Here is a 26,526-nt window from a genome sequence, read left to right as displayed (position 1 = left end):
AGGTTACATGTAGGGCTACTGGTTCGAGCTTTGGTCTTGTGTGTGGTTTTAATCAGTATTGTCTAGTATTAATATTTCAGTATGCATTTCTCTTTTTTTTGTACAGTTGTTTGGGGTCTATGACACACCCAGATGTGACCCCATAAACCTTTGAAAACAAATGCATAAGACATAAATCACGTGCATCTTTTGAATGAGAGAACTACATTTTCATGTGTGACAACTGATATCTGGAACATGAAGGTCCCAGACCTAATTTGACAAGGGCCAAATTGTGGGCAACGTTCTGCTAGGAAACGTTGGGTCCTGCCATCCACGTGGATGTTACTTTAACCCATCCCACCAACTTTATCTTAGCCTTTTTGCAGACCATGTACACACTTTTCATACTCCATATGCATACTGTGCATACTCAAAATATGGTGTAGAAGAAAGTCTTTCTGAAGTAACCATGACCAAATGGCCTCACACAAAGTTTTTCAAATGAATCATTCAACAGTGCAACAGGAAAGCTGACATCTCCACATGCATTTCTTATGAAAGTATAACTATTTCATTGCCTCAGCTCAGAGCACCTTTCAGTGGGCCACTTCTCTTCTGAAAGGGAACAAGACAATCTGAAAATTCTATTATTCTTTCCATGAGGCGTTAGCCATACCTCTGATCGGGGGAACTGCTTGCATTCAAGGGGACACAGACCTGTAAAGGACTTGACTTTACGCACGCTAACTGCGCAAAGTGAGAGATTTATTCATTAGACACTCACGCATGGACACATTTGAGCAAAGGAAAGCCAGAGATGATGCCTCAGGGGCAGGCAAACGTTCAGTGTCTTGGCATTGCTGAAGGAGTGGTCATTCAGGGGACACGAACCCTCCACTTATGAAGTCACATATGGGACTTCAAGATCAAATCACAAGTGATATTTTGTCAACTTAAACAGTCAAGACTTCCTTTGGATGAGCCCTGATTCTGATGCATGCCTCAGCTCTCGCGTGCTATTACTGGAGTCCACTGATCCTCTTTTTAAGAAAACAAATAAACAAGTTTCAATATAATCACACGCCTCACCCACAGCAGCAACACTTGCACATAAATGAGTACTTACAGTGCTGTGCAAAAGTCTTTACATTTTGCTTTAATGGAGTCAGACTTTCTTGTACTTTTTAAAGCTGTCTTGAGCAACAGTTCTCCAGGCTTTCAGATCGTCTTTCAAAGTGTTTACAGCCATCTGTAAAACATGCTGTGTAATGGTTTGGGGCTGTATTTTGGGGAATTATCTTTGGACTATTTAAAACATTTTGGCCTTTTTAAAAGTATTGAGATAGTTTAGTCTGGAATAAAGTAGAAAATGGAGCAGGTCACCAACAATGCAACCTCAAATACCTAAAGTTCTACCAATGGGAAAGGCAGTTGCCACAGATGTTAATATCCAGGTCTGCATTCAAAATGTAGACCACAGAAACCACTGGGCAATGCCACGGTGGATATATCCATCTTTTATATACAGTCTATGTATTAGTGAGCATTTTAAAACACGTGGAAGAATATACACACCCTCAATTACAGAACTACTTCTTGTACTCAAAGACAGTCCGGCATGCAAAAATGAGCATATATAATGATTCAAAACACAGCTAGTAAACAGTTTTTTTGGCATATAAAATATTAATTTTGAAATTTTTTAAATGTCAAGTTCTATCTACAAATTAGCAAGTGTTAAATATCCCAATTCTTTGATTTTTGGGCTGAAGGAAGAACAACACTCGGTGTATAAATGCTCAATCAACAATCTCTTAATTCCATACAACACTTTGAGGATTACAAACGTCCAGACGGGAGACGTGGACAGGAGGGTGTCCTTCAGATCTCAAAGTGTCTAACCGTTTCTCACATTCTTATAGCTTCAGCCCCCCTCCAAAGTCATAAAACCTAAACATCCACATTCTTTCTCTCTTAGTGAGCCTAAGTTATGACCTTGGCTTCCTGTGCAGTATGTTCTGTTCTTTCTAATCAGACAAATAAGGCCATGATTCTCTGAAAACAGTATTTCTTATAAATCAGCAGTCATCATAAAACAGTGTAATGATTTCACAATCTTTATTCCAAGGCATAATGTGGCCTGTAGCCATATAATGATTCAACAATTCTTTGATTGGAAGTATAAGGTGGTATATGATAGTAGAATAATCTCACACAAGAAAACAGGACTGTTCAGGAAAAGGAAAGAAAACACCAATTATGTATAAACTAGCTCTACGCTGCTGATTATTTGACACAATGCTTGTGGATCTATTTTTTAACTGACTGATTACTGATCACAGCTGGGACCAGGCTCCTCACACTTTGCTTTTGAATAGATCCATCCCCACAATAGCCTCAACTCTTTGAAAAAGATAAATAAATACAATTGTGAAACTTTTTCTTTCTTCTAAGTGAAATCATCTTGATCCTGAGCACACAGCCAAAAATAACCCAGTGCTGTTGTTTTCTCTTCTCCCCCCCAGCCTTCGTATGTGCACGTCTACAATTCTTGTCTGCTCCTGTCAGCTTAAGGGAAGAGCCCGTTGCATTAGTGTTGCCATGGCAACAGGGCAGTAGAGGATCTCTAAGGTCAGAGCAAGAGCACCTGAAGCTTAGCTGATGGGAGAAAAGAGGCTGTCAGTGAACACTCATGTTGTTATTGGACATTTTATTACTGCTGCTTCCTCCTGCCTGACACTGACATGATAAATTGTCCCAAGACACGTGTTGTTAATCATTTCTGGGATAACACAAGAAATAAAACCAGGGGTTCTGCTCCTGCATCAGATGATGGAGAGTGGAATAGGTCTTGATAAAGAGGGGGCAGAGATATTTAAAGAGAAGGGAGAAGAGATTTTCGATGCTGGAAAGTGGATTACATCCATTATTTAGCAATGGTTTCCTCTTCTGTGAGGGGACAGGGAAGAGAAATGTGTTTGCAGGATACAAACTCCAGCCCTCTGTATTCTGTAGAAATACTAAATAACACATGCTTCTCTAATAGGGAAAAATGTCGGCATCCAATGAAAACAATGCAAATCATATCTAATAGCCTGCATTAAATATACTCAAATGGATATTTGCAACTTGGATTTTTGCACTTACTAAAAAGTGAGCTGAAGAATTTCCATGTAATGCTTCCACACTAGTGCACATCCCATAAATGTAGCTATGCAAAAACAGTTTCAGATCATTGCATCAAAAGGAGTGGAATGCATTGAGGCTCCCTTGAATTGCACAGAAACTGGGCCAGAAAAAAGCTCTGATATGTTACCGTTTGATCACGATGCTTTAACTCTGTTTCACATTTCCTCTTATGAGCTGCACAGATTGTGTCCACAGGGTAATCTTGAATGCACATTTTTGAACATATGGCATTAAGTACCTTGGCATGTGCTGCAGGAAAAAGCACAAACTTCATATGATGCAAGCTCAGAAAATCTTAAATTCTCCCCATATTTGTGTAAACATACAGTTGGCTCCATAACATTTCTTTTTCCTGGCCCATCTGTTTTTTTCAACAGCAAAGTGGGCTTAAAAGCAAACGATCAATGCGACTGAAGTGCAGACTTTTAGCTTGAGTTCAAGGGGCTTGCAAACAAACTGGAACGACAGCCATTTCAAAAGTGAGCTCTAAAGCGATGGGACGATTGACTGACAAGGGGTTTCATAGACAGGTGAGGCCTGCTGCTGCCATTTCATTTCATAGAGTTAATTCCAAGTCTTACATTTTGTAACTCTCAAAACGAGATTCAAAGTGAGGCTGACGCAAGAGACCGAATAAAGATAAATTTGGAATCGCAAAAATGAACGACAGAAGACAACTGAAGCAGATGACTGCAAATTCTTTCCTCGGTAAAGAAAATCATTCATAACTTTTGGAACACTCAGAGAGGCATATCACTGTAAAAGAGACACCTTCGGAAATTGGAATACAGAGTTTCATCTAAAAACAAGCTTTGGACAGATGAAACCACATGATGGGAAATAGTGGGAGGAAAACCGTATGGAGAAGGAAAAGAACACATCATGATCTGAAACATATCACATTATCTGTCAAACAAGGTGGAGGCTGTGCGGGCATGTGTGCCTGCCAGTGGAGCCGGGTGACTAGTGTTTTTTCCTGACTGTTGACAGCAGCAAGTAGCAGGAGGAATTCTGAAGTTGCTCAGATTCATCCAAATGCTGTGAAAAAGAACAACGGACGTTGCTTCACAGTGCAGATGGGTAGTAATCCAAAGCATACTGCAAAAACAATCCAAGACTTTCTCAAGGCAAAGAAACGGGATATTATTCAACTGCCAAGTCTGCCTTTACTACAGCCACCTTCAGCCTGAGGGAGGAAACACTTGGTGACATCTATGAGTTTTAGACTTGAAGGATTTATCATTAAAAACAATCAGATTTATTTTCTGTTTATTACCACAATTACCTTTGAGGCCTTTGAAAAGTTGGTGAAAATTCCTTTTTTCTTTTCTTTTTGTAAATTAAAGCTGAAGTCAGTTCAAATTAAAACCACTGTGGTGCGACACAAATTTACAAAAGAAAAAAAAAAAAAGGTGTCATTGTCCTAATGTGTAGGGACAAAACTGTATGACCATCTCATGCCTTAAATTAGATTATGAAGAAGGTAGATATGAGAGGTCGTCCCAATTTCTTATTGCTGAATGTTAGGAAATGTTAAAGAGGTTAAAATGCACTTGTGTATCTTTCAGGGTTTTTTTTTTTTTTTTTTTTTAATTGCTGTGGTGAAATATATTGTGCATTGGTATTTACCGCTCACCCAGGGTGACTACTTGGTTTTATCTAATCTCCACATTGTTTGTCCCAGCATCACCACCTTCCTTCTGCCGTCACCGTCCTGAAATAGACACGCAGCATCCCCGCTGTTTGTTCTGTATCAAATGACGAATCTTGCAACCACAAGAGTGGATGGAGGAGGAAGGGGAAGGACCGTAGAGGGCGATGGGAGAAAGAGGGCACTAAAAAGGCACAAATCAAAGTAAGCTGTGAAGAGGAGTGAAGGAACATTTTTAAGATCGTCCTTTTGGGCTTTGATGTTGGGGAAAGGACAGAAGCTCTTTGCTTTACTTTTCTTCAAAGGCTTTATCTATATGCATGCACTTTTGGCAGGGCTGAGATAACAATGTTAGTCTCCCCACTGTTTTGTTTTCTGCTTGGCAAAATGAGAGCTCAAAAGAAACAAAAAAACAAACAAAAAAAAGCTGTTAGTGTACATCTTTCTTCCCATCCAATATCTGCATTTTTTTGTATTACTTAAGCAGGTCAATCCATCCCAGAATGACTCCAATGGCAATAACAAAGGAGAAAGAAGCTAAAACAACTGTTCATTTGTTGAATATATTATTTTATTTTAACATCATCATCATAGTTTAACTTTTTCATTTTCCCTTCCTTCATTTAAAATGATCACCTCTGAATGTACACATACTGCAAACTGTCAAAAATATACAAACAAATGCAGGCTTGTGCTATAGTCTGGTCAAATGTCTAAAAAACAGTGGCACTGGAAGGAGAGAGAGTACGAAGGCAACAGAGAGAGAGAGACGGAGAGAGAGAGAGCGAGAGAGAGAGAGAGACAGACATTGAAACCGGTAAAGACATGCACAGCATCATTGTGAGCACCTGTTATGGTGACCCAGGTGCGCAGTACTTCCAAGGGATCTTTGTGGAAAAGTACATACATTTCATCATCTGACAGTGGGGCACACAAACTGCCCTCCACATATCAAACCCGAAACAAAAATGTTGTTTGTTAATGGAACTGTTGTTAGGCACATCATTGTTTTTTATGGTTTTATATTTTCTGGAAAAGTCTGAGTATCTGTAAATGTAGAATACTTTAACAAAACAAAGAAACAAACAAAAAAAAACCCCAAAAACAAAATGAGAAAACAAAGAAAATCAAATATACCATTTTTTTAAAAAAAAGAGGAAAAAAAAAACAGCTTTCAAAACTACGACCTTGTTAGTAACTCAGTGTTGTTACAGTGTGTGTGTGTGTGTGTGTGTGTGTGTGTCAGCATGTCTACACAAGTTGGGTGCGTTTCTGTAGAACAAAGTGGTAGTGATGGTGAGTATTTGAGGTGTTTTGTGGATGGTTGCTGTGATCAGCTGGCAGCTGTCCAATCAGATGCTCAGGTCTTTGGGATTCTCCTTGTAGGTCTTCTTGGGCTCAGGGAGCGTGGGCTTGGATGAGCGACTGGTGTTGGTCTTGTTCTTGAGCGTGCTGTAGTATTGCGTCACTTGAGCCGCCACAAAATTGTCATCGTCCTCTTCATCCTCCGAGTCGTCCCTTCTGAAGCTCCTGATCGGGGATATGTCTCGTCCGAGACTGCGGGAGCGGTACAAAGGTTCAGGGGTGGTGTCTCGGCTGGGGTAGCGCTCATCCCTGTCAAACCTCTCAGTCGAACGACCGCTCAGCTGTGTGCTGTCAAACCTCTCGGTCGAACGACCGCTCAGCTGTGTGCTGTCAAACCTCTCAGTCGAACGACCCCTCAGCAGCGAGCTGTACTTCTTGTAAGCTGAATCTGAATCTGGAGTGCGTACTCTGGGCAGGGTGATGTCTCTCTGGTTGCGAGACGCCATGTCCTTCAGCAGGTTATCGCCCCCTCTGTAGGACCTGTCCAAGGTAGAGGCTTTCATCAGCAGGCTATCTTCTCCATAGAGGCGGTCTTCCCTGCGCAGTGGCGGTGTGACCTCCCTGTTTAAGCGGTCTAGGGCTGGGGACTCTCGCAAGATGCTGTCTTCCAGACGGAAGGTGGATTCAGGAGTTTTGATTGGCTCCTTCAATACAGGCTCATCCACAATAGGCTTCTCGGTGCTGCGGGTCTGTCTCTCTGGGGAGCGATACCGGCGGTAGGGGTCTGAGGATTGGGCCCGGCGTCTGGTGGGGGACTGCTGCCGAGTGCGGTAGGGGGACCGATGGCGGTGAGGGGAACGGCGAGGAGAGCGGTAGGGCGAGCGACGGGGTGAGCGGTGGGGCGAGCGGTTGGGTGAACGGTGGCGGCGGTGGCGCCTGTCTGGAGAACGGCCTCGGCGCTGACCCCCATATCGGTCGTCCAGGACGTTATCTGCACTGCGCGACCGGGTGTGCCCCTTATGAGGTGACCGATGGCGGCTACGGTGGCGATGGCGGCCATCACTTTTCTTGTCATCTTTCTTCTTGGGAGTGTTCTTCCCTGTCGACTTTTTGCCCTTGTGTTTTCCCGTGCTGGTTTTCTTGCTGGGGGAGTGGTGGCGGTGGTTGGAATGTGTGTGCCTGCCAGTGCCGTGGGAGCGGCGGCCTGGCTCCTTCTTGCTGCGGGATGATTGTTGGGGTTCTGGTGGGTCGCTTGACTCTGATGGTGCACCGTTCGGGGGAAGAGTGTTCACTTCCGCAGCGTTTTGTACCCCTGAGGCTGGGTTGGCTGCGCTGATGTCGTTGGTGCTGTCGTCTGCAACACATTGGGACATACAAACGAGGGCAGGGGGATCAAACATGCATCGACACACTAAAAGCTTCTATCTGCTTTCACATTTATCATGCTGAGTCACTCAGACATGAAGCCGAGAACACTTTCAATGGAAGCCATTCTGATGTTAATACCAGCAAAGATGGCAAGTTGTTAGATGGCACAGCAGCAGCCAATGGTAAAACAGTGTAGCTTACACAGATTAAAAAAGGCAGTGACTGAGTTATGAAGCAGCCATTTCTTGAAGAAACCCACAACAAACCTGCTCCTTGGTCTAAAGGGGGAAGTCACCTCTGTGAAGCAGAACGGGACGGCTTCTCTGGTGGCTGGACCGGAGGCTGGTTACAGTCAGTGTAACTGCTGCTTCATACTGATGATGCTGCTAGATTTGACTCATTAGCCATGCTCTTTCATGTACTGTCAGGACACGTTGTAAATCTTTAGAACAAATTAAATGGTCGTGATGAGATCCAGAGACTAGAAGTTGCTCTAAGTGCATTGCAGTTGCAGCGGGTGAAGTTTAGCATTTTGCTAAGAAAAAACAGAACTGTATGGAGTGCTTCCTCTTGCTAAATCTTCAACAAAAGCTGCGACAACAATGCTTTGATCAATATGGCATTTTTAAGACAAAACTTTACAAGTGCTGAGATGGCAGAAGAACCATTCGCTGTTCTAAATACTTCACATCGTCGGCCCTGAGATATAGTGAGTGGGAGTAAAACTCTGGCTCCTGTCAATTGAGTAAATAGTCTCCACCTGTAGATATACACTTTTTAACATTATAGCTTAGTTTGAAAATGTACTGCAAATGATTCTGGAGACCTTCAACAATGGATCATGGACAACTCGAGGAGAAGAGTTGACTCCCAAAGAGAACCACTGGTCTGAAAGTAAAACTAATTCCCAAAGATAAAATAATCTCCATTTTCACTTTTGACTTGTTTCCAACAGGTTGACTGCAACTAGGACATGAATGAAGTATCCAAAAGAACGGCTATGGCAGCGGTGACACTGGAGATGTAGTTGGGTGAATGGATTTGTATGCATGAAGCAGCGCACAGGCACGGTTGAACTGAAGCGACACCACGCACATCAGGACATAGAAGAAGAGAGAGAGGAAGACAGGAAGTGGGAGAGAGAGCCGAGATGAGAGGGGAGGACAGCTACAAACCGTGGTCTGATTTTGGAGGACAGAGGCCTCCCCCATCTTGTCATTTCTCATACATGCAGTGAGATGGGGAGCGACCATCCCTGAAGGAAGACAAGAGCCCAGCAGAATACGAGAGGAAAGGGAAGATACACAGAAACAGAAAGGAAAGAAAAAAGGAAGAGCACAGTAGTTTAGAAAAATATGGAACCAACTAGAAGGAAGAAAAGGAGAATTATTCAGTGTTGATTCTTAATGAAAAAAAATGTGTTTATTTGATCATCGACTCATTCAGAATAAAGAGACAGTCCAGGAAGTTGCCAAAAACCCAGTGAAGACCATCAGTTACAGAGTAAAGTCCCCCGGAAACAAGCGTACACACATCGGACATAAGAGTTGCCACACCCACCCACACACAAGCGCACTCACACGCCTAGACACGTTAATGAAGAAGCAGCAGAAAATCAAAAAAATGAAACAGTGAGACTGGTGCACACACACACACACACACAGACGCGCACACACACCAGCAAATTAAGCAGTTTTACAGTGCTGATAGAAATCAAAAGAAATACTGGCGAGACTGTCAAAGGTTGTGCCAACTAAAAAAAATAAAATAATAAAAATAAAGATTTTTCAAAAGTACAAACAATGATCCAAAATATACAAGTTCACATGATGTCACATCGGTGCAGGTTTTGACAGCACATTCTCAGCTCAAATAAACTTTACATTGATGAACTTTTCAAAACAGGCAAATGTATCCACTCAAAAAAAAAAGCAACAAAATGAAAAAGAAAACATTTAAAATGACTTGTGACTATCAAAACTAATCAATACGATTAGAAAAACAAAAGGAAAACAGAAAAGAAAGAAATGTTCCATAAATATTATGGAAAGTAGACAATAGAAGGGGAAAAAAACCAAAAAACAATTTACACTTTTGACATGTTCATGCAGCAATAAACTTTTATCCATTAATATGTGGCTTTGATTCATGGCTCTGTACACTGAACAAAAATACTTGTAAAAATGCCTCTTTTTTTTTTTAAAATCATCACTATAAAAAGTTAATATAACTGGAACGAATCAACGTCTTTTTAAACGGGGATGGGTGGAGTCCCTATCTTCACAGCTTTTCCATAACACTGACAGTGGGTGCAAAAAAAAAGTCCATGGATGAGTGAGTAATGTCAAGCACAGTACAGTGAGATTTACTGAAAATGGCAAAGTGGGGAAAAAAAAGCCTTAGACTGTCTTTTTCTTCGCAACACAGTTCTCACTTAGAAAGGAGTTCAGTAGCTTACATTCACCTTCAATAAATATCATAAATATGTTTGTCACATCCTATCCAAAGCTGTGAAAGGTCCCATTTTATCACGGGATGCCACGGATCAAGTTTTCTCTTCCTTTTAATGCTAAATTAGCATGTAATGAGAAATGAGAGACATCCATATTACTTCTCACCCACAAGAAACATTGATTTTCTTTCCTTTTTCTTTACTACTCAGGTCAAACCCTGTAAACAGTTTCCTTTTTTTTTTTCCATGTAGCACTGAAAATCAGACCCACCACCTTCCTGTAAAGTCCCAGCAGAGTGCTTTTGCTCAGTGCCCAGAAGGTGAAAAGTGACAGCGAGATGACATGACAAAACTGAGAGCAGGTGACAGCAGGAGGGGGTGAGAGCACCCACAGGAGCAGCCTCGACCCCCCCGCTCTCCCACGAAATCCCAAAAAAGCCCAGGAGTGACCGCCACCACAAAGACACCAAAAGCGCAGAGCAACACCCCCAACCCCCCTGACTCCCCTCTCCCATCCCTGGTAGGTTTGCTCCAGGGAGGGGTGAAGGATCCTTGGGGAGGGGGAGCGATTTAGTTCCTTCACCTTCAACCCACCACCATCCGCTTGAGTGTCCCCTGGCTCAGGGTGTGAAGATGGGCGAGAAGGGAATGTTTTCGTAGATTGACCCACCATATTCAGGCACAGAGCCGTCACCCCTCTTGAGCACCAGATGGACTCGCCGGCCTCCATTCTTGATGAGCTCGATGGCTCGCGCGTGCTTCATGCCCTTGGTGCTCTCGCCGTTGATCTCCAAGATTTCGTCGCCGACCTAGTGGGAAGGAGACCGGGGGGGGGGGGGGACAAGAGTGACAGATGAAAATGGAAAAGAGAAGAGGTGAATCAGAGGGAAAGGTGAGAGACAGCAGGAGCCCAAATAAGGAGAGGAGACCGCAGAGCCAGACGCGGTGCAAAAGAAAACAAGTGAGAGGAGGGAAGAAGGTACACAAGGAGAAAGAGAAGGTTCAAAGGGAAACAATGACACGAAGGGAAGGGTGGAGGGGGTGAGGAGGAGTTAATTATCAAATCTGCTGAATGGTAATCTGCACAATAAGAAAACAAGAGTATATATGGAGGGCAAACTGCATCAAAAAGCAGCAACCGTGACACGGAGAGTCAGAGAGGGAGAACGACAGAAAAAAAAAAAAAACGAGAACTAGAAGAAACATTTTTGCTTCCTGATTCTTTGAATCCACTCCTCAGGTTATCTGTCAGTGCTGACTGCGTTAAGGGAATACTTCTCTGGCAGAATACAGATCTCTCGCTGACACCTCTCCCTGCCTCACAGAGCTGCGACTATTAATATCTCTGCTAACAAGGTGCACAAACACCAACGGCCGGGTCCATATATGCATATACTAATGTGCTAACGAATGTGCGCGCGCGCACACACACACACACACACACACACACACACACACACACACACACACACACACACACACACGCTCCCACACACTCCCTAACTGCAGCATATTAATATATATGAAAAACTATATCTCAGATTCAAACAGTGTCTGCCAACAGGCTCCCTGCGTGCAAACGCACAGTGAGAGAATAAATAAAAAACACCTCACACTTCATCAAGCACTCCGGGGAAAGTGCTATTATTTATGTACAATTAATCAGACGGAAAGGTTAAATATTGCAGTTTCATCACAGCTTTTGTGGCATGTATGAATGCCACTTTACAAGCTTGTCGTGAAACATAAATTAAAATGTGCATATTCTGTTTGTGTGTCTTAATATTACAATCAGTGAACCGTCTGCATGGCCGAGCCCGGAGGTGACTGTTTGCGAGTCAGTGAAGCATGGCTTGCAGTAATTGGGGGTACATTATGCAAAAGCAATTATACTGATAAATAATATTATTGTGATGGCTGTAAGGTCTACAAGGCTGCCATCAACCCCCCCAGCTAATCAATAAAGTCAACTGGCTTGTGCTGCACCTGAAGGCAAGGATTTATAAAATTATAATTGGTATTTATAACAACTGTTACAATCAGCAGTCGTTTTTCAGATATGCTGTTATGTGCACCCCCGTCCAAAGATAATTTTATAGCGTTCAGGCAAGCTGACGGATTAAGGGATGAGAAAATTTGACAAATAGTTAAATTAAACATTCATTTTAAAAACACTCTGGATTACTAAGGAAAAAAAAACCCGGAAAGAGACGTAATTTTTCATAGCTAAATTGCAGAGCTAATGTCTCGCACAGCTCCACCAAAAATAATGAAGTCCGACCATTTCTCATTAACATTACAATTATTCCACTAGAACGCTTTTTTCAGATGATTTCAAACTATGCTGACAAATGCCAAGACGACTATATTACAGAAAATTAACTAAAACAACCGAGGGAACTGTCCGCCGTTATTTCCAGACAATCTGTTGGGTGTTTCCAAAGAAAGTAGGCTGTTAAAAAATAAAACTTATTTGGAGGTATTCTAGCTACTGAGGGAATATTGGCATCCCTGTTGACACAGCTGCATATAACCTTAAATTGATCAAATTACATCACAGTTTTCCATAATTAAGTATAATATTAAAGGGGTACAAGCAGTGGTTACATTTCAATAGGCTGTCCAACATTTCCTGTAAAACAGCTCCATGTTATGTGGCTGCAAAAAAGGCTGTCTGTCATAAATTTGTGTGGTCTAAATATGAGCACAGACGACGAGATTGCAGTGTTACTTGGGTAAGTGCTGTTTTTCCAGCACTAGTTCTTATGATGGTCAAACTAAACTTCAGTGTTTGGTGGCGTGACCCTTTCAAGACCCCTAGAAAACAACCTCTGAGCTTCTGTGTTTCCCATTTGTGTGTCCATACCATCATCTTTCCGTTGCGAACAGCTGCTCCGTCCTCGGCTAACCTCAGCACGTACAGGTCCATGTTGTACTCGCGGCCTCCTCGCAGGCTGAAGCCGAAGCCTTTGTTGTCTCGCTCCAGGTCCACGGAGTAGAACTCAGAATCCTGATGGAGACAGACGCCATGTGTGGAGGGAGAGGGAGGGAGAGGAGAAAGGAGATGTTTGCATCAAAGTCACCTTTGTGATTCAGGTTTCAAGTGTGCGCGTGTGTCTGCGTTTGTGCGCGCTTGTGTGTGCGTGTCTCCTTTGAAGGGGGATCCTATTTCAGAAGCAAGGGACAATTGCCACCTTCAGGCAAGTCTCACCTTAACAGTTTGTGCTACGCTTTTCCCCTTCGTGTGTGCGTGCGTGTGTGTGTGTGTGACTGTGTGTGGACATGCATATGCTCAGGTGTAAGGACGCTGAATTATTGATGCCGTGGGCCCTGGCCTGAAAAAGTAGAGAGGGCGCAGACGAAGAGAGAGAAGGAGGTCTGGGAACCACACAAGGACGGGCAGACAGCCTCAGCAGCTCCTGTCTTTACGCCCTCCTAATCTCCTCTGCTGGAGGATCAATGCTATCTGTGAAAGCCATCTCCACACCAGCAGATTAATTCAGCGGTGAACAGAGTGGACTGAGGGGCTACTTTGAAAGCAAACAGGCTTTCCTTAATATGCACACTCAGATAACGCCAGAAGGTCGGCGTAAAGAGATAAATAAATAAAAATGCACTTGGTTTGTCCTTGGAAAGGTAAGTGGGTATATTAGTTGATAGATGGAGGGACAGGGGAGGGGATGAATGACTGTTTAGATATGGCGAAACAGCTGAATGGATGTATGAAGAGACAAATGTAGATTAGATGTGGGTAGAAAAGTTGATGGAGTGTAGAGGATCGGCGTGTTTTGATGGAGACATGAAATGGATGGGTGTCCGCATGACTGATGTAACTGCTAAGACTGCGGCGCCTCTCTTCCTCACCTGAGTGCTTGGGGGTTGCTGCGTGGGGGGCTGGGGAGGGGCGGCTTGCGGGGCAAATGACTCCTGTTTTGGTTTAGTGTTGGTCCTGAAATAGAAAAAGCGTGAAATATGAGGCCTAAGCGAGGGGTCGCTTGAAAAGACATTTCATTATTAGGCAAGTCTGTTTTCTGCCGTGCTCCTCACCTGGCCTCCGGTGCGGCCTGCTGCTGAGCGGTGTGGGTAGTGGTTATAGTGGCGATCTTCTCTGCATTCGTCAACAGAGATGCGTTCGATGATTCTGCGGAGGGCGGAAGAAGAGCAAGTATATTGTCACATGAGATAACACACAAAACAAAAACAAAGAACAAGAATGATTGTGTTTTTCAACCAATGAGGAGACAGGGGGGGGAAAGGCTTGTAATTGAATATGCTGTCATTTTGTATAGACATGCTCTAACAGAAGCCTCTCCAGTTTCCTTGAAAGCCTGGGCGACATAATTAAATTTCACATTGTTTTCCTTGTGTCATTTGTGCCCAAATGCACTAGAGGGTCCACCACGAGGCTCGAAACCAGTTTCCAGGCTTCTTTCACCACTTAGCCATGTTCCCGGACACTTGGGTAATACTGCGGTTTGTGCCATCAATCATTTGGTAAACGTCCAAAGGCTGTACATCACATTTAGGACTGAAACTAATCCTTTCTGCCTCTGAATTGTCAAGTAGGGAACATCTACGCCAGTGGCATTAGAGCTCGTGCTTACTCTGTCTTTTATCTCTGCACTGATCCACTCATTTTCAGTTATCAGTGAAAAACACCAGACAGGCGGTCATCACGCGACACCTGCTGCATAAAGAAACCTTTGTTTTATCTAACGACCTCATCCTTCTTGGCCATCTACAGGCATCCTACATTCGATTACAACTCTGCACCTCCCCTTCCCCAGTCTGCTACTCGCCATTCTTCTCATGGTCACTTCCCTTCTCACCTATTAATCTCCTTTCCCTCCGGCGCTCTCCTGGAGCCTGGTGGCTCAACCATTCCTTTGCCCGCTGCTCAAGATCTACAGTGTCGACCACTCGAGCGGGAGTGCGGGTGAGGTGAGCTTCGCTTGAGACGGCAAAGAGGGGAACCACAAGGAAAACCTTTGACCACTCTTCCAGTTTTGCAGTCTCACGTTTAACTCCTGTAAAAACACTATCACCATCTTTCCCTCTGCCTGATTTGCATGAATCACTTCCTTTTTTTGTCGCCTCTCGACTGCTTTCTCTCCGGATATTACTTCTATTCTGCGTGCGACCTACTGCCTGCTTTCCCCTTTCTCGCTTAACTAAATAAATAAGTAAATAAAACGTGCACAGAAAAGGAACTGAAGCGTTTCTGTAATTCGTCTGTGGCTTTGACCACACATTTGCCCTCCAGCCCTGAAAGGCGTGAGCTGGGAAGGACAGCGGGTACAATCAATTCAAGGGAGGTAAAGAAAACGAGCACTACAGAGGGTAAAAGGATACAACAGCTACAGATTACACGTAAAATACAATATGTGCTAACAATAAAAATCATATCACATACAGCATGTCTAGCTCTCTTTTCTCACACAGTGGAAAGAATGAGGGCTTTGTTTGCGCTCCAAATTTATGCTGCAGAGACATCAGCTCTGATGAAGGTATTAGTTTCTTGTACACGTATTACTGAGCAGCAGCAGGAAGACTCCCATGCTCGTTTCCTCGACACTGCAGGCGTACCGAGCATCAGCTACTACAAAACTCCATCTGTGCTCTCACACGGTGGGAGAGTTGAGCTGAATCAGACTTCACCTTTAGAGGAAGCTCTCGCTATGGCGCTTGTTTCCATCAGAAAGCTTAAAGATTGGACTGATCCACAAAGAAATTGGCGATGCTCAGCCATTTGTAAACGGAGGCAGCCAGAACAGTCATTCAGAGGCACAAGTTTAGAAACACAAGCCACCATCTCTGTCCGACACTCTTTCTGTCTCTGTGTCAGACGGCGTCTGGTTGTTTGACACATGCACATAAAAGCATATCCAGTTATTCCTCGCCAGCGCCTTCTCTCTTGCTTTATCTGTGTCTTCTTGGCAGAGCAATTTTGGCTCACTGTTCTCATCAACTGCTCTGAAGGGAGAAACAAAAAAGCCTCTCCATCCATAAGAAGCGAGGCGGAAAGCAACGAGCGGCGGACAAATAGCTCCTATTCCTACCAGTGTGCAGGTTGTCGGGGAGTATTGCCTTTCCATGTGCACACACGCACACACGCTTAATTAAATAGCATTTGTGAAGCACGCCAGGGTGATATGTCAGCACAAAGCACAGACAGTTCTCAGCTGCACAGCGCAACATACAATGCACACAAACTTTTCCTTAAGTCCACTTTGACAGAGGAGACACACCCACATGCACAGAGGAAATTCAGCATCTCTCGGTGCCTGTCTCGCTCACCCTCTCTCCACTCACGCACACATACACACCAAAACCTAAATGGCTCTTGCATGTTTTAAAAATGCGGGCACGCCAAAGGCAGGAATGCAAAAGCTAAAAAATACCAAAAAAAAAAACCAAAAACCCAGCAACCTCCCAAATATCCCCAAAGAATCACTCCTGTCAACACTGCGGAGGCGTTATAGTCACTTTGAAAGCCACTGAAGAAAGTGCAGACTTTACATAACGCTGAAGGAATACTTAATAACAACAACAACAACCCAGGAAAGTGAGAACAAGTCTCCTCAAACATAATCAGGCTATCTAATAATAGCTGATATGGGGAAAAAAATTCGGACCTGGTTTTGGATTCGCTTTTCTCTACTCACCATCTCCAGGAATGATGCGTAGTGTAACTGTGTTTCCAGCCTCCTTGATGAGGTTGACGATGTCCGAGTGGGACTTGTTGGTGATCGAGCATCCATTCACAGCCAGGATGCGGTCGCCGACTTTCAACTTCCCGCAGCGGTCTGCTGGGCTTCCCTCAATGATGCGTCCTATTTTGTGGGGCATGGCCACACAAGCATTTCCAGCTATGGTCAGCATCGATGTGGATGTGTAATGCATGCGTGATTGAGTGTGTGTTTGCGCGTGTAAATGTTGGGGGATTGTGTTTGGTGAGAGGAGGGAAACGGGAGGGAAAAGTGGGGAAGGAGCAGAAGAAGAGGACCAAGAAGGGTTAAGGTTAATTGACCCGCAGCCAACAGTCAGCCAAGCAAAAGTCACTGAGAAGAAGAAGAGGATAATATGCAAGCACTGGAAAAGAAGGGTCAATTTAAATGTGCACTGCAAAGAAATAGGAGGATTTGTTTTACTATTTTCTCTAAATAGTTTTTCCGAACGATTCTCAACATCTAAAAAACTCTTGTTAAGTTAGAGCTCTGTTTCATCTACATCCCAAACACCTGCAACTGCAGAAAGTTAGACTCTGCAAACATACATCAGAGCTGACATCTCACCAGCTACCCTGAAGTCTCTCTGTTTGTTTCACTCTGCAGGCCGACATCAGTCACTACAGACTGACGCCCCCAATCACTCATTACTCTCGCCACCCTCTCCCCTCCTTACTTTTCATTATTATTCTTCCATCCTTCCCGCTGCATTCACACTTTTAATACACAACAAACTCATCTGATCCCAACCCGTTTCTGTCCCCCTGAATAAACCTAACCATCTAGGACTGTGAAATATCAAGAGCAGCAGAGAGATAAATCTTCCTTTACACGTTAACTGAAATGAAAGCTCATCTACTAGCCTATGCTTTCTGCTTTGGCCTGTGAAAAGGAGCTTCACTTTAAAAAAAGAAGAAGAAAAAAAGCCAATCTGTAAAGCTAAGCGTTCACAGACCTTTCCAGTGCTGTACACCCACACAGGGAGAGAAGAGCATGGTGCAATGTCCTTCTAGTGTAGGTAGGAAGCCATAGCAGCTGGCAAAAAAACGTACATGGAGTACGAGTAGAAAAGATGCAGTGCTACGAGTTTGTAAAAGCAACGCTGAATCTGATTTACTTGCGTTGCTGTGCAATATCAAACGGAGAAAAACGACACCATTCACCAGCTAAGCAATGAAAAAGAACCTCACAAAAAAGAAGAGAAAAGAAGATAAAGTTTGAGTAAGCGAATATCTCTAATCATACGCTGGAAAATAAATAGAACCCATTCACGTTGATCATTTCCCCTATTTATCTTTCTTGCAGTGCTCATTCTCATTAAACTGCTATTAGGATTTTAGTGCCAACCTGCTCCGCACAAGCCATTTAAGTTCAGCTGAATAATACAAGTGGCTTTATGTAAGACCTACTTCACTTGTGATCAATTATGAAAGCCTTATGTGAGTGTGAGCAGCAGCTGCAGGCAAAGAAAGGGTTTCAGTGTCTTGGTTTGACAGGCTCAGATGAAAATGAGAAAGAAGAACCACTTCTTTGAAGAGTGTTGATATTGATCTGGTGGGACTGTAAATAGCCAGACTGTGCACTGGCTGTCAGGCTATTTAGCGTTCAGTGGTTTTTATAGAGGATTCAAAGGATTCCCGTAGTGCAGACGAGAAGATAAAAGGCCCGGTGATGAGGCAAAAGCCAAAGTGTGATTCGGGTTTTTGCTGAGTAGAAGTGATTTTTGAAAAAACAGCATGTGCCGCCATCAACTGTGCGCTGGTGGTGGCGTTTGCGGGTGCTCGCGCTTACCGAAGGTGGTGCCAGCTTCCGGCCTCGACACCGACGAGACGATGACGAAACCGAATCCTTCGTTCTCGCCGCGGCGGATCTCTACGTCGTAGGGCTGCAAAGCGGACGAGACGACAGCGGGGGTGGCGATGGGCGGCTGAGAGGAGGTGGTGGCGGCCGCAGCGGCGACCACGGCGCTGCCGCCGCCCCCGCCGCCCACTCCGCCTCCTCCACCGCTGCCGATGCCAGAGGTGGAGCCGCTGCCGGAGCTCACTGTGTTGAGGGAGTTCTGGCTGCCCTGTGGGGTGCGCTTCCCAATATCTTCTGTGAGACTGGGCGCCTGGGTGCTGCTGTGGTGCGAAGACGCCGGCGATGGAGGCATGTCTCCCTCTGCTTTAACTAAAAACGGCAGGAGGAGGAGGATATGGTGAGAAAGATGCATAGATGAGGTGCAAAGTGCAAACAGGAGGGTAAGAAAAACACAGATATAGAAGATTAACAGTAAAAGATCACAAGGGAAGTGAAACCAATGGTGAGACATCAGGAGACAATCATGTACAAAACAGAGTGAGAACCTAATGTAATGAAAGCAAAGCTGTACAAAAACATATGAGAACATCCCTAAACGTTACGTGAGCAGTACAATATTAAAGGAGGCAAATAACAGATATTTAGCTCCTCTAGCACACCTAGTTTATCTTATGATTAAAAAAAAAGGACAGCTTTGGAAGAAGGCCTCTTCACCAATCTCTCCTCTCATCTGTTTCCAACAAAAGATGAACCGAGGACGTGGTCTGCCTGCTCTATCTGGACATTTCATTCCACATTTCATTTCCTGTACAGCTGCTCAAGGAAGGCGCCTCATATTCTCGACGCTCTGAGGCAGACAGTGAGCAGCAATGCACTAATGTCTGGCTGCTGTCATTGGGCCGAAGGTTGGCCACCCTCTCCATCATATTTATGGGCCTTTTTTTTTTTTTTAAAGGAGCAGAGCTATGTTGACCGGAGTGAAGTCAGCAGTGGGGCGTGGGCGTTAGCTCGTGGTAGCGGCTGACCACTTCCACACCCACACTAAATTCTAGAAGGGCGAAAGGCTGACCTTAGATATATATTAAGAAGGCCTCTGGGCTCCTGATGGAAGTATGACTGACATAAACGTGGCTGTTGGTAAAGCAGGGAGTGCATTTCTAAAACTGAACAATGTTTTACTGTAAGCAAAGCTGCAAAAATCGAATATAAATGAAGCCATCTCAGACTGCTCTCAAAACTGATTCAATACACATTAAAATTCACTGACATGTTATCAGTGAATACACTATATGTAAACAAACTGATCAGTTAGAGATATTTATACTTTTTGCAATTTATAAAACAAAACAAAAAATTATGGTTCTGCTAATTCTGAATCCTGCATAAAGGAATCTAAATAGAGAAACAAATGATGGTCATTTTTGGACTATTGGTCAACAAAGCTACTAGCTTAACTTGAAACTACTTGAAATTGGATCCTGACTGTTTATAATAGGATGAAATTAACTGACTTAATAAAACATGTTCTGATTGGTTGCACTGTGGACGGATATACCTGGTTGTGTTTTGCAGTACACTTTAAAAGTTCTGCAGTATTATTTGTCACTGTTATTTGAAGTAAAATCAGTAGAATTCAATAATAAATGGACTGCCACATTCTTACGGTGCTATTTTCTATCCATCTGTGTATTTTCACAGAACCACATATTGGTGGATGATGTATCAGAATCAGTTTTCCTTTCAGCATCTTACAGACACTTTGCTATGTGGACTGGAGTAAATGACCTACTCTACGTCCTGAGCCACAATAACCTGAGTGTATTCTTGGACTTCAGTAAAAACCTTCTCTTGGACCTCTTAGGAGGTCTTTAAAAAGCTTAAACTACTCCTCCATCTCGAGCTGCTTGCTTCTTACCAGCGTAAGTGGTTTTGCGCCGCACTGTGAGGTTGACATGGCCCTGCTTGGCAGCCTGCTGCATCAGCTGGACCACCAGTTGGTGCGACTTTCCCACCACCGCCGTTCCATCCACGCATATCAGCTCATCACCGGATCGCAGGCGTCCATCTTCATCTGCAGCCCCGTACTTGACTATGTGGCCAATGTAGATCTGAAACGCACCAGACGAATGAGGTTGCCGTGCATTCGAAAGCACGCGTCGACAAAGACTGCGCGGCTATACGTTACGCCGCACCGTTGCGAAATAAATGCATGGAAAGCGATCAAGCGGTATTCTAAAAAGAAAAAGTATGACATTAAAGTGCATGACATATAAAAATGTGTCGATTTTCTCAGCGGCCATAAACTTGGCATGCTGCACAGCTACAATTTAAACTTCAGCATTAAATCTTTATTATTCTCTCAAGCCTGTAACAGTAGTAACCCAAGCCAAGCTCTAAAGTAAATCATTATTTTTTTCCCCCCTTCAAGAAAAGCAGGAAGGGGGCGCAGTGCAGGCTAGTGTAAACAAGAACAAACAACTTTGACTCTTTAAAGGAAAAGAAAAAAAGAAATGGTGTGTGTGCAGGGGTTTTTTTTTCTTCCCTGACTGGTTAAGGCTACATTGGTCAGATCAGAGAGAAGCAATCACAGATATGAAATTGCTGAATTCCAATACACAAGCATGGAAACGCACACAAGGGGAAGATAAGAACTGTTGTGTTGAGACTGTCGAAAGAAAATCCTATAGCTGCTGCTCCCACTAGTGCTGGGAATATAGCATCCTTTTCATCATTCAAGCTACACAATCTTGTCAGTTTATCCATTTCTTTGGAGATGTACGGTGAAAAGTGAGGAAATTGAAACGCAAACTGGAGAGATTTCAGCCGTGAGATTGAAAAAGATTGAGGGAGAGAGACTCACAGGCTCTCCTGGCTCGTTGCCTCCGAGGATCCTGAAGCCGAACCCCGTGTCCTTCCTCCACAGGAAAATGTCCTGCTCCTGGAAGTCTGGAACTGTGAAATCGACAAGCTGCCATAAACACTTATGCACAAGCACAGTCGGCCTTGTGGGATCTCTATTCCTGCACCGTGATGCCTTCAGACATTTCATTTAATACCCCAAGGTACACAATAAGCCAACCACAGTGGGATCATAATGGATACACCTGCTGTTCTGAGACAATCAGATATGTTTATTTATGTCAGCATGTAAATACTGTCATCATTTGTGCTCAAAGCTTTGTCACTGTGGTAGCACGCTGCACAAAGACAGTAAAAACAAACAAAACAAAACAAAAAAACGAGCCATCAACAGATAAAAAGGATCTATTTTGGGCCAAGAGTATAATTTTAGAGCTGAAACAAACTGAAAAGACAGGCTGAGAAAAAAAGATATCGGTGTCCATTGTTCCCATAATTAGAAACGATCAGACTATAATTCCCTTCTGATCGTTTCAGAGCATAGTTTCACTTTCTCGCAGCTTTTTGAGACAACCTTAGAGATGTTCAAATGGGCTACAGTGTTTCTCTTGTGAGGTGATGTGTGACACGCGATGCATCATTTGGCTATGCTGGAGTGCACCTTCCACCTGACCCCCCACCCTGAGTATGGCTAGTCACAGCACACTCGTAGCCACGAGGCAACCGTGTGCGTACGCTAGTAACTCGAAAGGTGTCGCGATACAAAAGAGGCATCGCACCGCAGCGAGTGACAGCTCATGGTTAATGTAGCAGGGGAGACTGAAGCGAGCTCAGAGCCCAGAGGACAGGAGGAGATGATTTGCATGCGTGTGGCCTTATCCCATTGTACATAGGAGCTTCTTTGCTTTAAATACGCGGCTTTGAATCCCCATATGAGTACGTGTGCATGCATTTCCATGGGCGCAGATGTGCTATGTGTGCAGACAAACATCTCTCAGGGAGATTTCCTTTTTTGCTCCAGCTGAAGCTGCTGCTGCCAAGGCCGCTAAAACCACTAAGAGAGGGTGGGGTGGCAGAAAGCATAAGCAGTGTGCTTCCAATCTGCTCCTTCAGTCAACACTTAAAATCCCCACGGAGCGCAGCTATCTCTTCCAATCTATCACAGGGTTACTGTGGAGGAACCGGAGGAGGAAAGAGTCAAAGGCTAACTGTCGCAATCTGCACCCGCACTCAGGAAGGTCAACTGCACACGCTGCTCCTGCCCATTAATAGACCCATAAGTGATCCCCACTGTGAGGCAACTGGGCATGAACGGATCAATATTTTCCCAAGATAGACGGCCCTATTCAAAGCTGTGAGTGATGATGTTACAAAAAAGGAGATAATATTTTTTAAAAAAACCCCAAAATAATCATAATGAAGCCCAACAAAAGCACGAGCAAGCTTCCTCCGCTTTTACAGCAGGCTAATGCTGTGCGAGATTTTGGGACGTTTTCTTCCTGCAAATGGAAATCACTCCCTGCACGGTAAGTTTAAAGACCTTGATCTCGACAGAGTTTTTCATTATAGTGAATGCTGCGTGGAAAAATGTCTCTGCCCAATTCAAGGCCTGAGCCCTATGGAGAGAGCTCAATGAAGCGTGAGGAAGTGGAGGTTTTACACCTGCTGTTCCTCCCGTGCTGTTCAAGGTGTTTCTCCTTGTGACGCTATACCTCAGAATGCTCAGCTTTCTCTTATATTTCTCTTTACATCCCCTTCAAATGTTTTGATCAACTGTCCTATTATTATTCTTTGTTTTTGCTTTTCTAACTTTTTACCAGATCAAACTGGCTGGGCAATTTAGAAATCCCCAATTGGGATGTCATCATATGAGGGCGGGTATGTAGACAACATCCCTCCCGCCCTTGGTTGTGGATTCTTTCACTCCATTTCTATTATTGTTATTCATTTATTTATTACAAAATCAAATACTATTGACTCTCAACTAATCATGGCAGCTTTCCAACAGGTGTCTGAACCACTGCCTACACTCAGCCCGTCATTTTTAATTCTTCTTCATAGCCATCTAAATAATGAAAATCCTCAACAAGTGCGCCTGGAAAACGGATTAGATCTTTAAAAAAATAAATAAATGAAAGAATAAAAAGCCTTTGCAGATTTCTCTCTTTCTGCTATTTATTCTTTTCTCTCTCTCTCTCTCTCTCTCTCTCTCTTTTTTAAACTTGACAATGAATATGATGGTTATTCTTTTTAATTAGTGCAATCCCCTTGCTTTGCCAAGGCGGGGGGTGGGGAGATTTACAATCTGCCAACATCTACTCCACTCTTGTACTAATTATACACCATGTGCCTCTTAAGGGAAGTCTAAAATAAAAGTGTGTCAGTGGTGCTGTTGTCTGGCACTGGGTGAAAGCGGCAACTAGTAATTTTAAAAGGACACAATCAACAACACACTGGAGGCCTATATGTCTACAGCTAGTAACAAAGTAACAACGTAGCATGCTAGCTCTTTTGGGAAATACTATTACTATTCAGTTTCTTGTGGAGTCTCAATTTCAAAGATTGACACCACTTTGATAGCTGAATGCTAAATGTAAAAGAAAAGCCAATTAGCTTAGCTTGGGAAAAAAAACCAAGAAGATGCTTGCCATGGCTATGCCAGAAAAAAAAAATACATGTACCTGTAGCCATAAAGCTAGATTCTAGTAATTTTACAAGACAGCCTATATACAAACAAATGTAAACGGCTTTCTTTATTAGCTAGGCTCCTCATCTACCATCACTGACATCTATCTGCAGTTTTCCTTCAAGGCAGTGACGGAGTACATGTGAAAATATGTAGGTGAATTTATTTTACATTCGACAATGTCCTCCCAATGTAAGGTTTATGCCCTAAATTAACAGTACTGATGAATATAAATAAAGATTTTGGAAGTTTTATTTATTTTGCTGTAATGGTAAATCCACCACCATACACAAGCTCTTTTATCTAAACCAGCAGTGGAGAACTCCAGGCCTCAAGGACCGGTGTCTTGCAGGTTTTAGATCTCGCCCTGGGTCAGCACACCTGAATCAAATGATTAGTTCATTACCAGGCCTCGGGAGAACTTCAAGACATGTTGAGGAGGTAATTTAGCCATTTAAATTATTTGCGTTGGATCAAGGACAGGTCTAAAACCTGCAGGACACAGGCCCTCGAGGCCTGGAGTTTGACACCCCTGATCTAAACCATATATTTAACCTCCTAGGACCTGGCATCCACATATGTGGACATCACATTTTGGGTTATTTAGACCAAAATACTCAATTTTGCTCTACAAGGGCCTGATATCCACTTACGAGGACATTATACTGCTACTGCTCTATCGAAATTTTAAACGAATATCCTCATATGTGGATCTCATTTTACTTAGAAACAAAAATTAGGTATAAAAAAAAATCTGGTAATTCTTTGTTTTTACATTCATCAGGTCCCAATCAGCCCAAATATCAAAGAGAAATTAAAAATGCATGCTGTGGAAGAGTTCGGGTCTCAGGAGGTTAATGCCAAGTGCTTTAAATTCAATATTTTACATTAAAAAAAAGCTGAAAAAAATAGCAAAGCTCAATTATGGTCATTAATTTGCATCCCTGAACAGAAGATCAGACTTTTAAAAAAAATGTATATATCATTTCTGACTTCTCTGTGAAGTCCAGTGTGCCAGCTCAAATTTGGGTATAAGAATATGAATTCAATTTGTCATTTGCCTAATAAATAACAACAACAAACAAATTTATTTGACAGACTCCTACAATATTTATGTTTTATTGTTTTATCACAGGCGGTATAATATATTTGTTAATCACTCTATGTGTAGTGAGGCATTTGAGTGCAAGCCAGTCTTTAGTAAAACATAGATCAATAAATATAAATATCTGACCCAGCTTACTTACAAGCACAAAACGTTCCCCAAAATGAGCAGTACCACCAAGACACCAAGGGTCTGCACCGAGCCAATACCCCATGCTGCCCTCATCCAACCGCCACCAGAAATGAATATACTTACGCCTACTTTCATACATGCTCCTGGACTGGGCCCAAATCTTAAAGGGGTCCGGTTTTCTCTGGATGGTCCCGTCTCCTGGGGAGTCCTGGATTGGGAGTCCCGGCAAAGGCTGTGAGGGAGGTGGGGGCGCGTTGCTCTCACTGAGAGCGGGTGCCAGGGAAGAGTGCACAGGCGAGTCTGTGTGCGCGCTCCGGTGGCTGGAAACACTATGCTGGGAGCTGTTCTGGCTGTCCTTTCTTGACAACTGCTGTTGGAGAAGCAGATCAATATCATTTGACTGTTTCAAATCTTCTGCACAGGAGCATGGAAGCTGAACTCAAAAATGACTGACATCGTCAACAGCGGAATAGAAAATATGAATCTGGGTTGTGGTTTGTGAGAGGAGGAACAGGGACAGCGGAGACGTGAATACAGAGCAATTCTGATTTAGAGTTCAAAAAGATTAAACATGGCTTCTCCTTGGGGTGAAAGGAAACACACTCTAAGAGTATAATGTCAACCATTGTCATGTTGCTCCCTTATTTAACACAAAGAATAATCAAGCTGTTTTATGCAGAGAATTCTTTTAAAGCTAACAAAGAAGGAGAGAAAAAAAAAAAAAGAGGACCTCAATGGTTTCTCATGATTAAGTCATTCAGCTATGGGAGAAAACACTGTGGAACTTACAAGAGTACATTGCCTATTCCTTTTGTTTAACAGAGTGGAATGTATTAACAAGGAGCTGCATTCCCTGCTGTATATGGAGGGATAGTCACAATGAATAAAGCACTCCAGGGGTTTAAAAAGAAGAGAGGACTTTACTGGTGAAGGTAGAAATGTAAAACTGCTTATAAATTGCCACTCGCCCCTCAATAACGTGCGCACTTAAGCATCTGTTCGAGGATTCAAGCTGAGTAAACCTCACAATCCCGAGCTCAGGCACAAGTGCGCTGCGAGTATCGGTAAAGATCCCGTTTGTCATCCTTGTCACAGCATCTCTCCTTTGCAAGCACCACATCGTCACCATTGGTCTGCAAAATCTCCACTGCTGCGAAGAAGCCAGAGACGTGAAAGGGTTACGGGGCAGAGCTCGGGAAAGAAAGGCCGATATTTAAGACGGTAAGCGAAAATGACAGCAGTTCAGTCTCTTCACGTCACGTGACTGCA

General features: G+C 43.5%; 1 protein-coding gene across 8 annotated transcripts in view; it reads right to left on the bottom strand.

The window, feature by feature from the left end:
- Positions 1–5,384: 5,384 nt before the first annotated feature.
- The window catches only part of magi1b (membrane associated guanylate kinase, WW and PDZ domain containing 1b), a 138,415-nt gene continuing 117,273 nt past the window's right edge, over positions 5,385–26,526 (bottom strand). For 5 of the 8 annotated variants that reach the window (XM_087840606.1, XM_087840599.1, XM_087840603.1 and 2 more), the window contains 10 exons: positions 25,381–25,627; positions 21,336–21,427; positions 20,391–20,583; positions 18,467–18,844; positions 16,613–16,816; positions 13,995–14,088; positions 13,812–13,896; positions 12,814–12,957; positions 10,618–10,756; positions 5,385–7,481 (listed from right to left, as the gene is read on the bottom strand). In XM_087840606.1, the coding sequence (XP_087696732.1) occupies positions 6,175–7,481; positions 10,618–10,756; positions 12,814–12,957; positions 13,812–13,896; positions 13,995–14,088; positions 16,613–16,816; positions 18,467–18,844; positions 20,391–20,583; positions 21,336–21,427; positions 25,381–25,627 (2,883 nt within the window). In that variant the 3' untranslated portion in view covers positions 5,385–6,174. The remainder of the gene's footprint in view (positions 7,482–10,617; positions 10,757–12,813; positions 12,958–13,811; positions 13,897–13,994; positions 14,089–16,612; positions 16,817–18,466; positions 18,845–20,390; positions 20,584–21,335; positions 21,428–25,380; positions 25,628–26,526) is intronic. The other 3 variants (XM_087840605.1, XM_087840601.1, XM_087840600.1) reach the window with 3 other exon arrangements.

Source organism: Neolamprologus brichardi, chromosome 5, assembly GCF_056152115.1.
Source record: "Neolamprologus brichardi isolate AB-2024 chromosome 5, ASM5615211v1, whole genome shotgun sequence".
Lineage (NCBI taxonomy): Eukaryota > Metazoa > Chordata > Actinopteri > Cichliformes > Cichlidae > Neolamprologus > Neolamprologus brichardi.
Note: the sequence above shows the minus strand (reverse complement) of the source record. Positions and strands in the feature narration are given on the sequence as shown.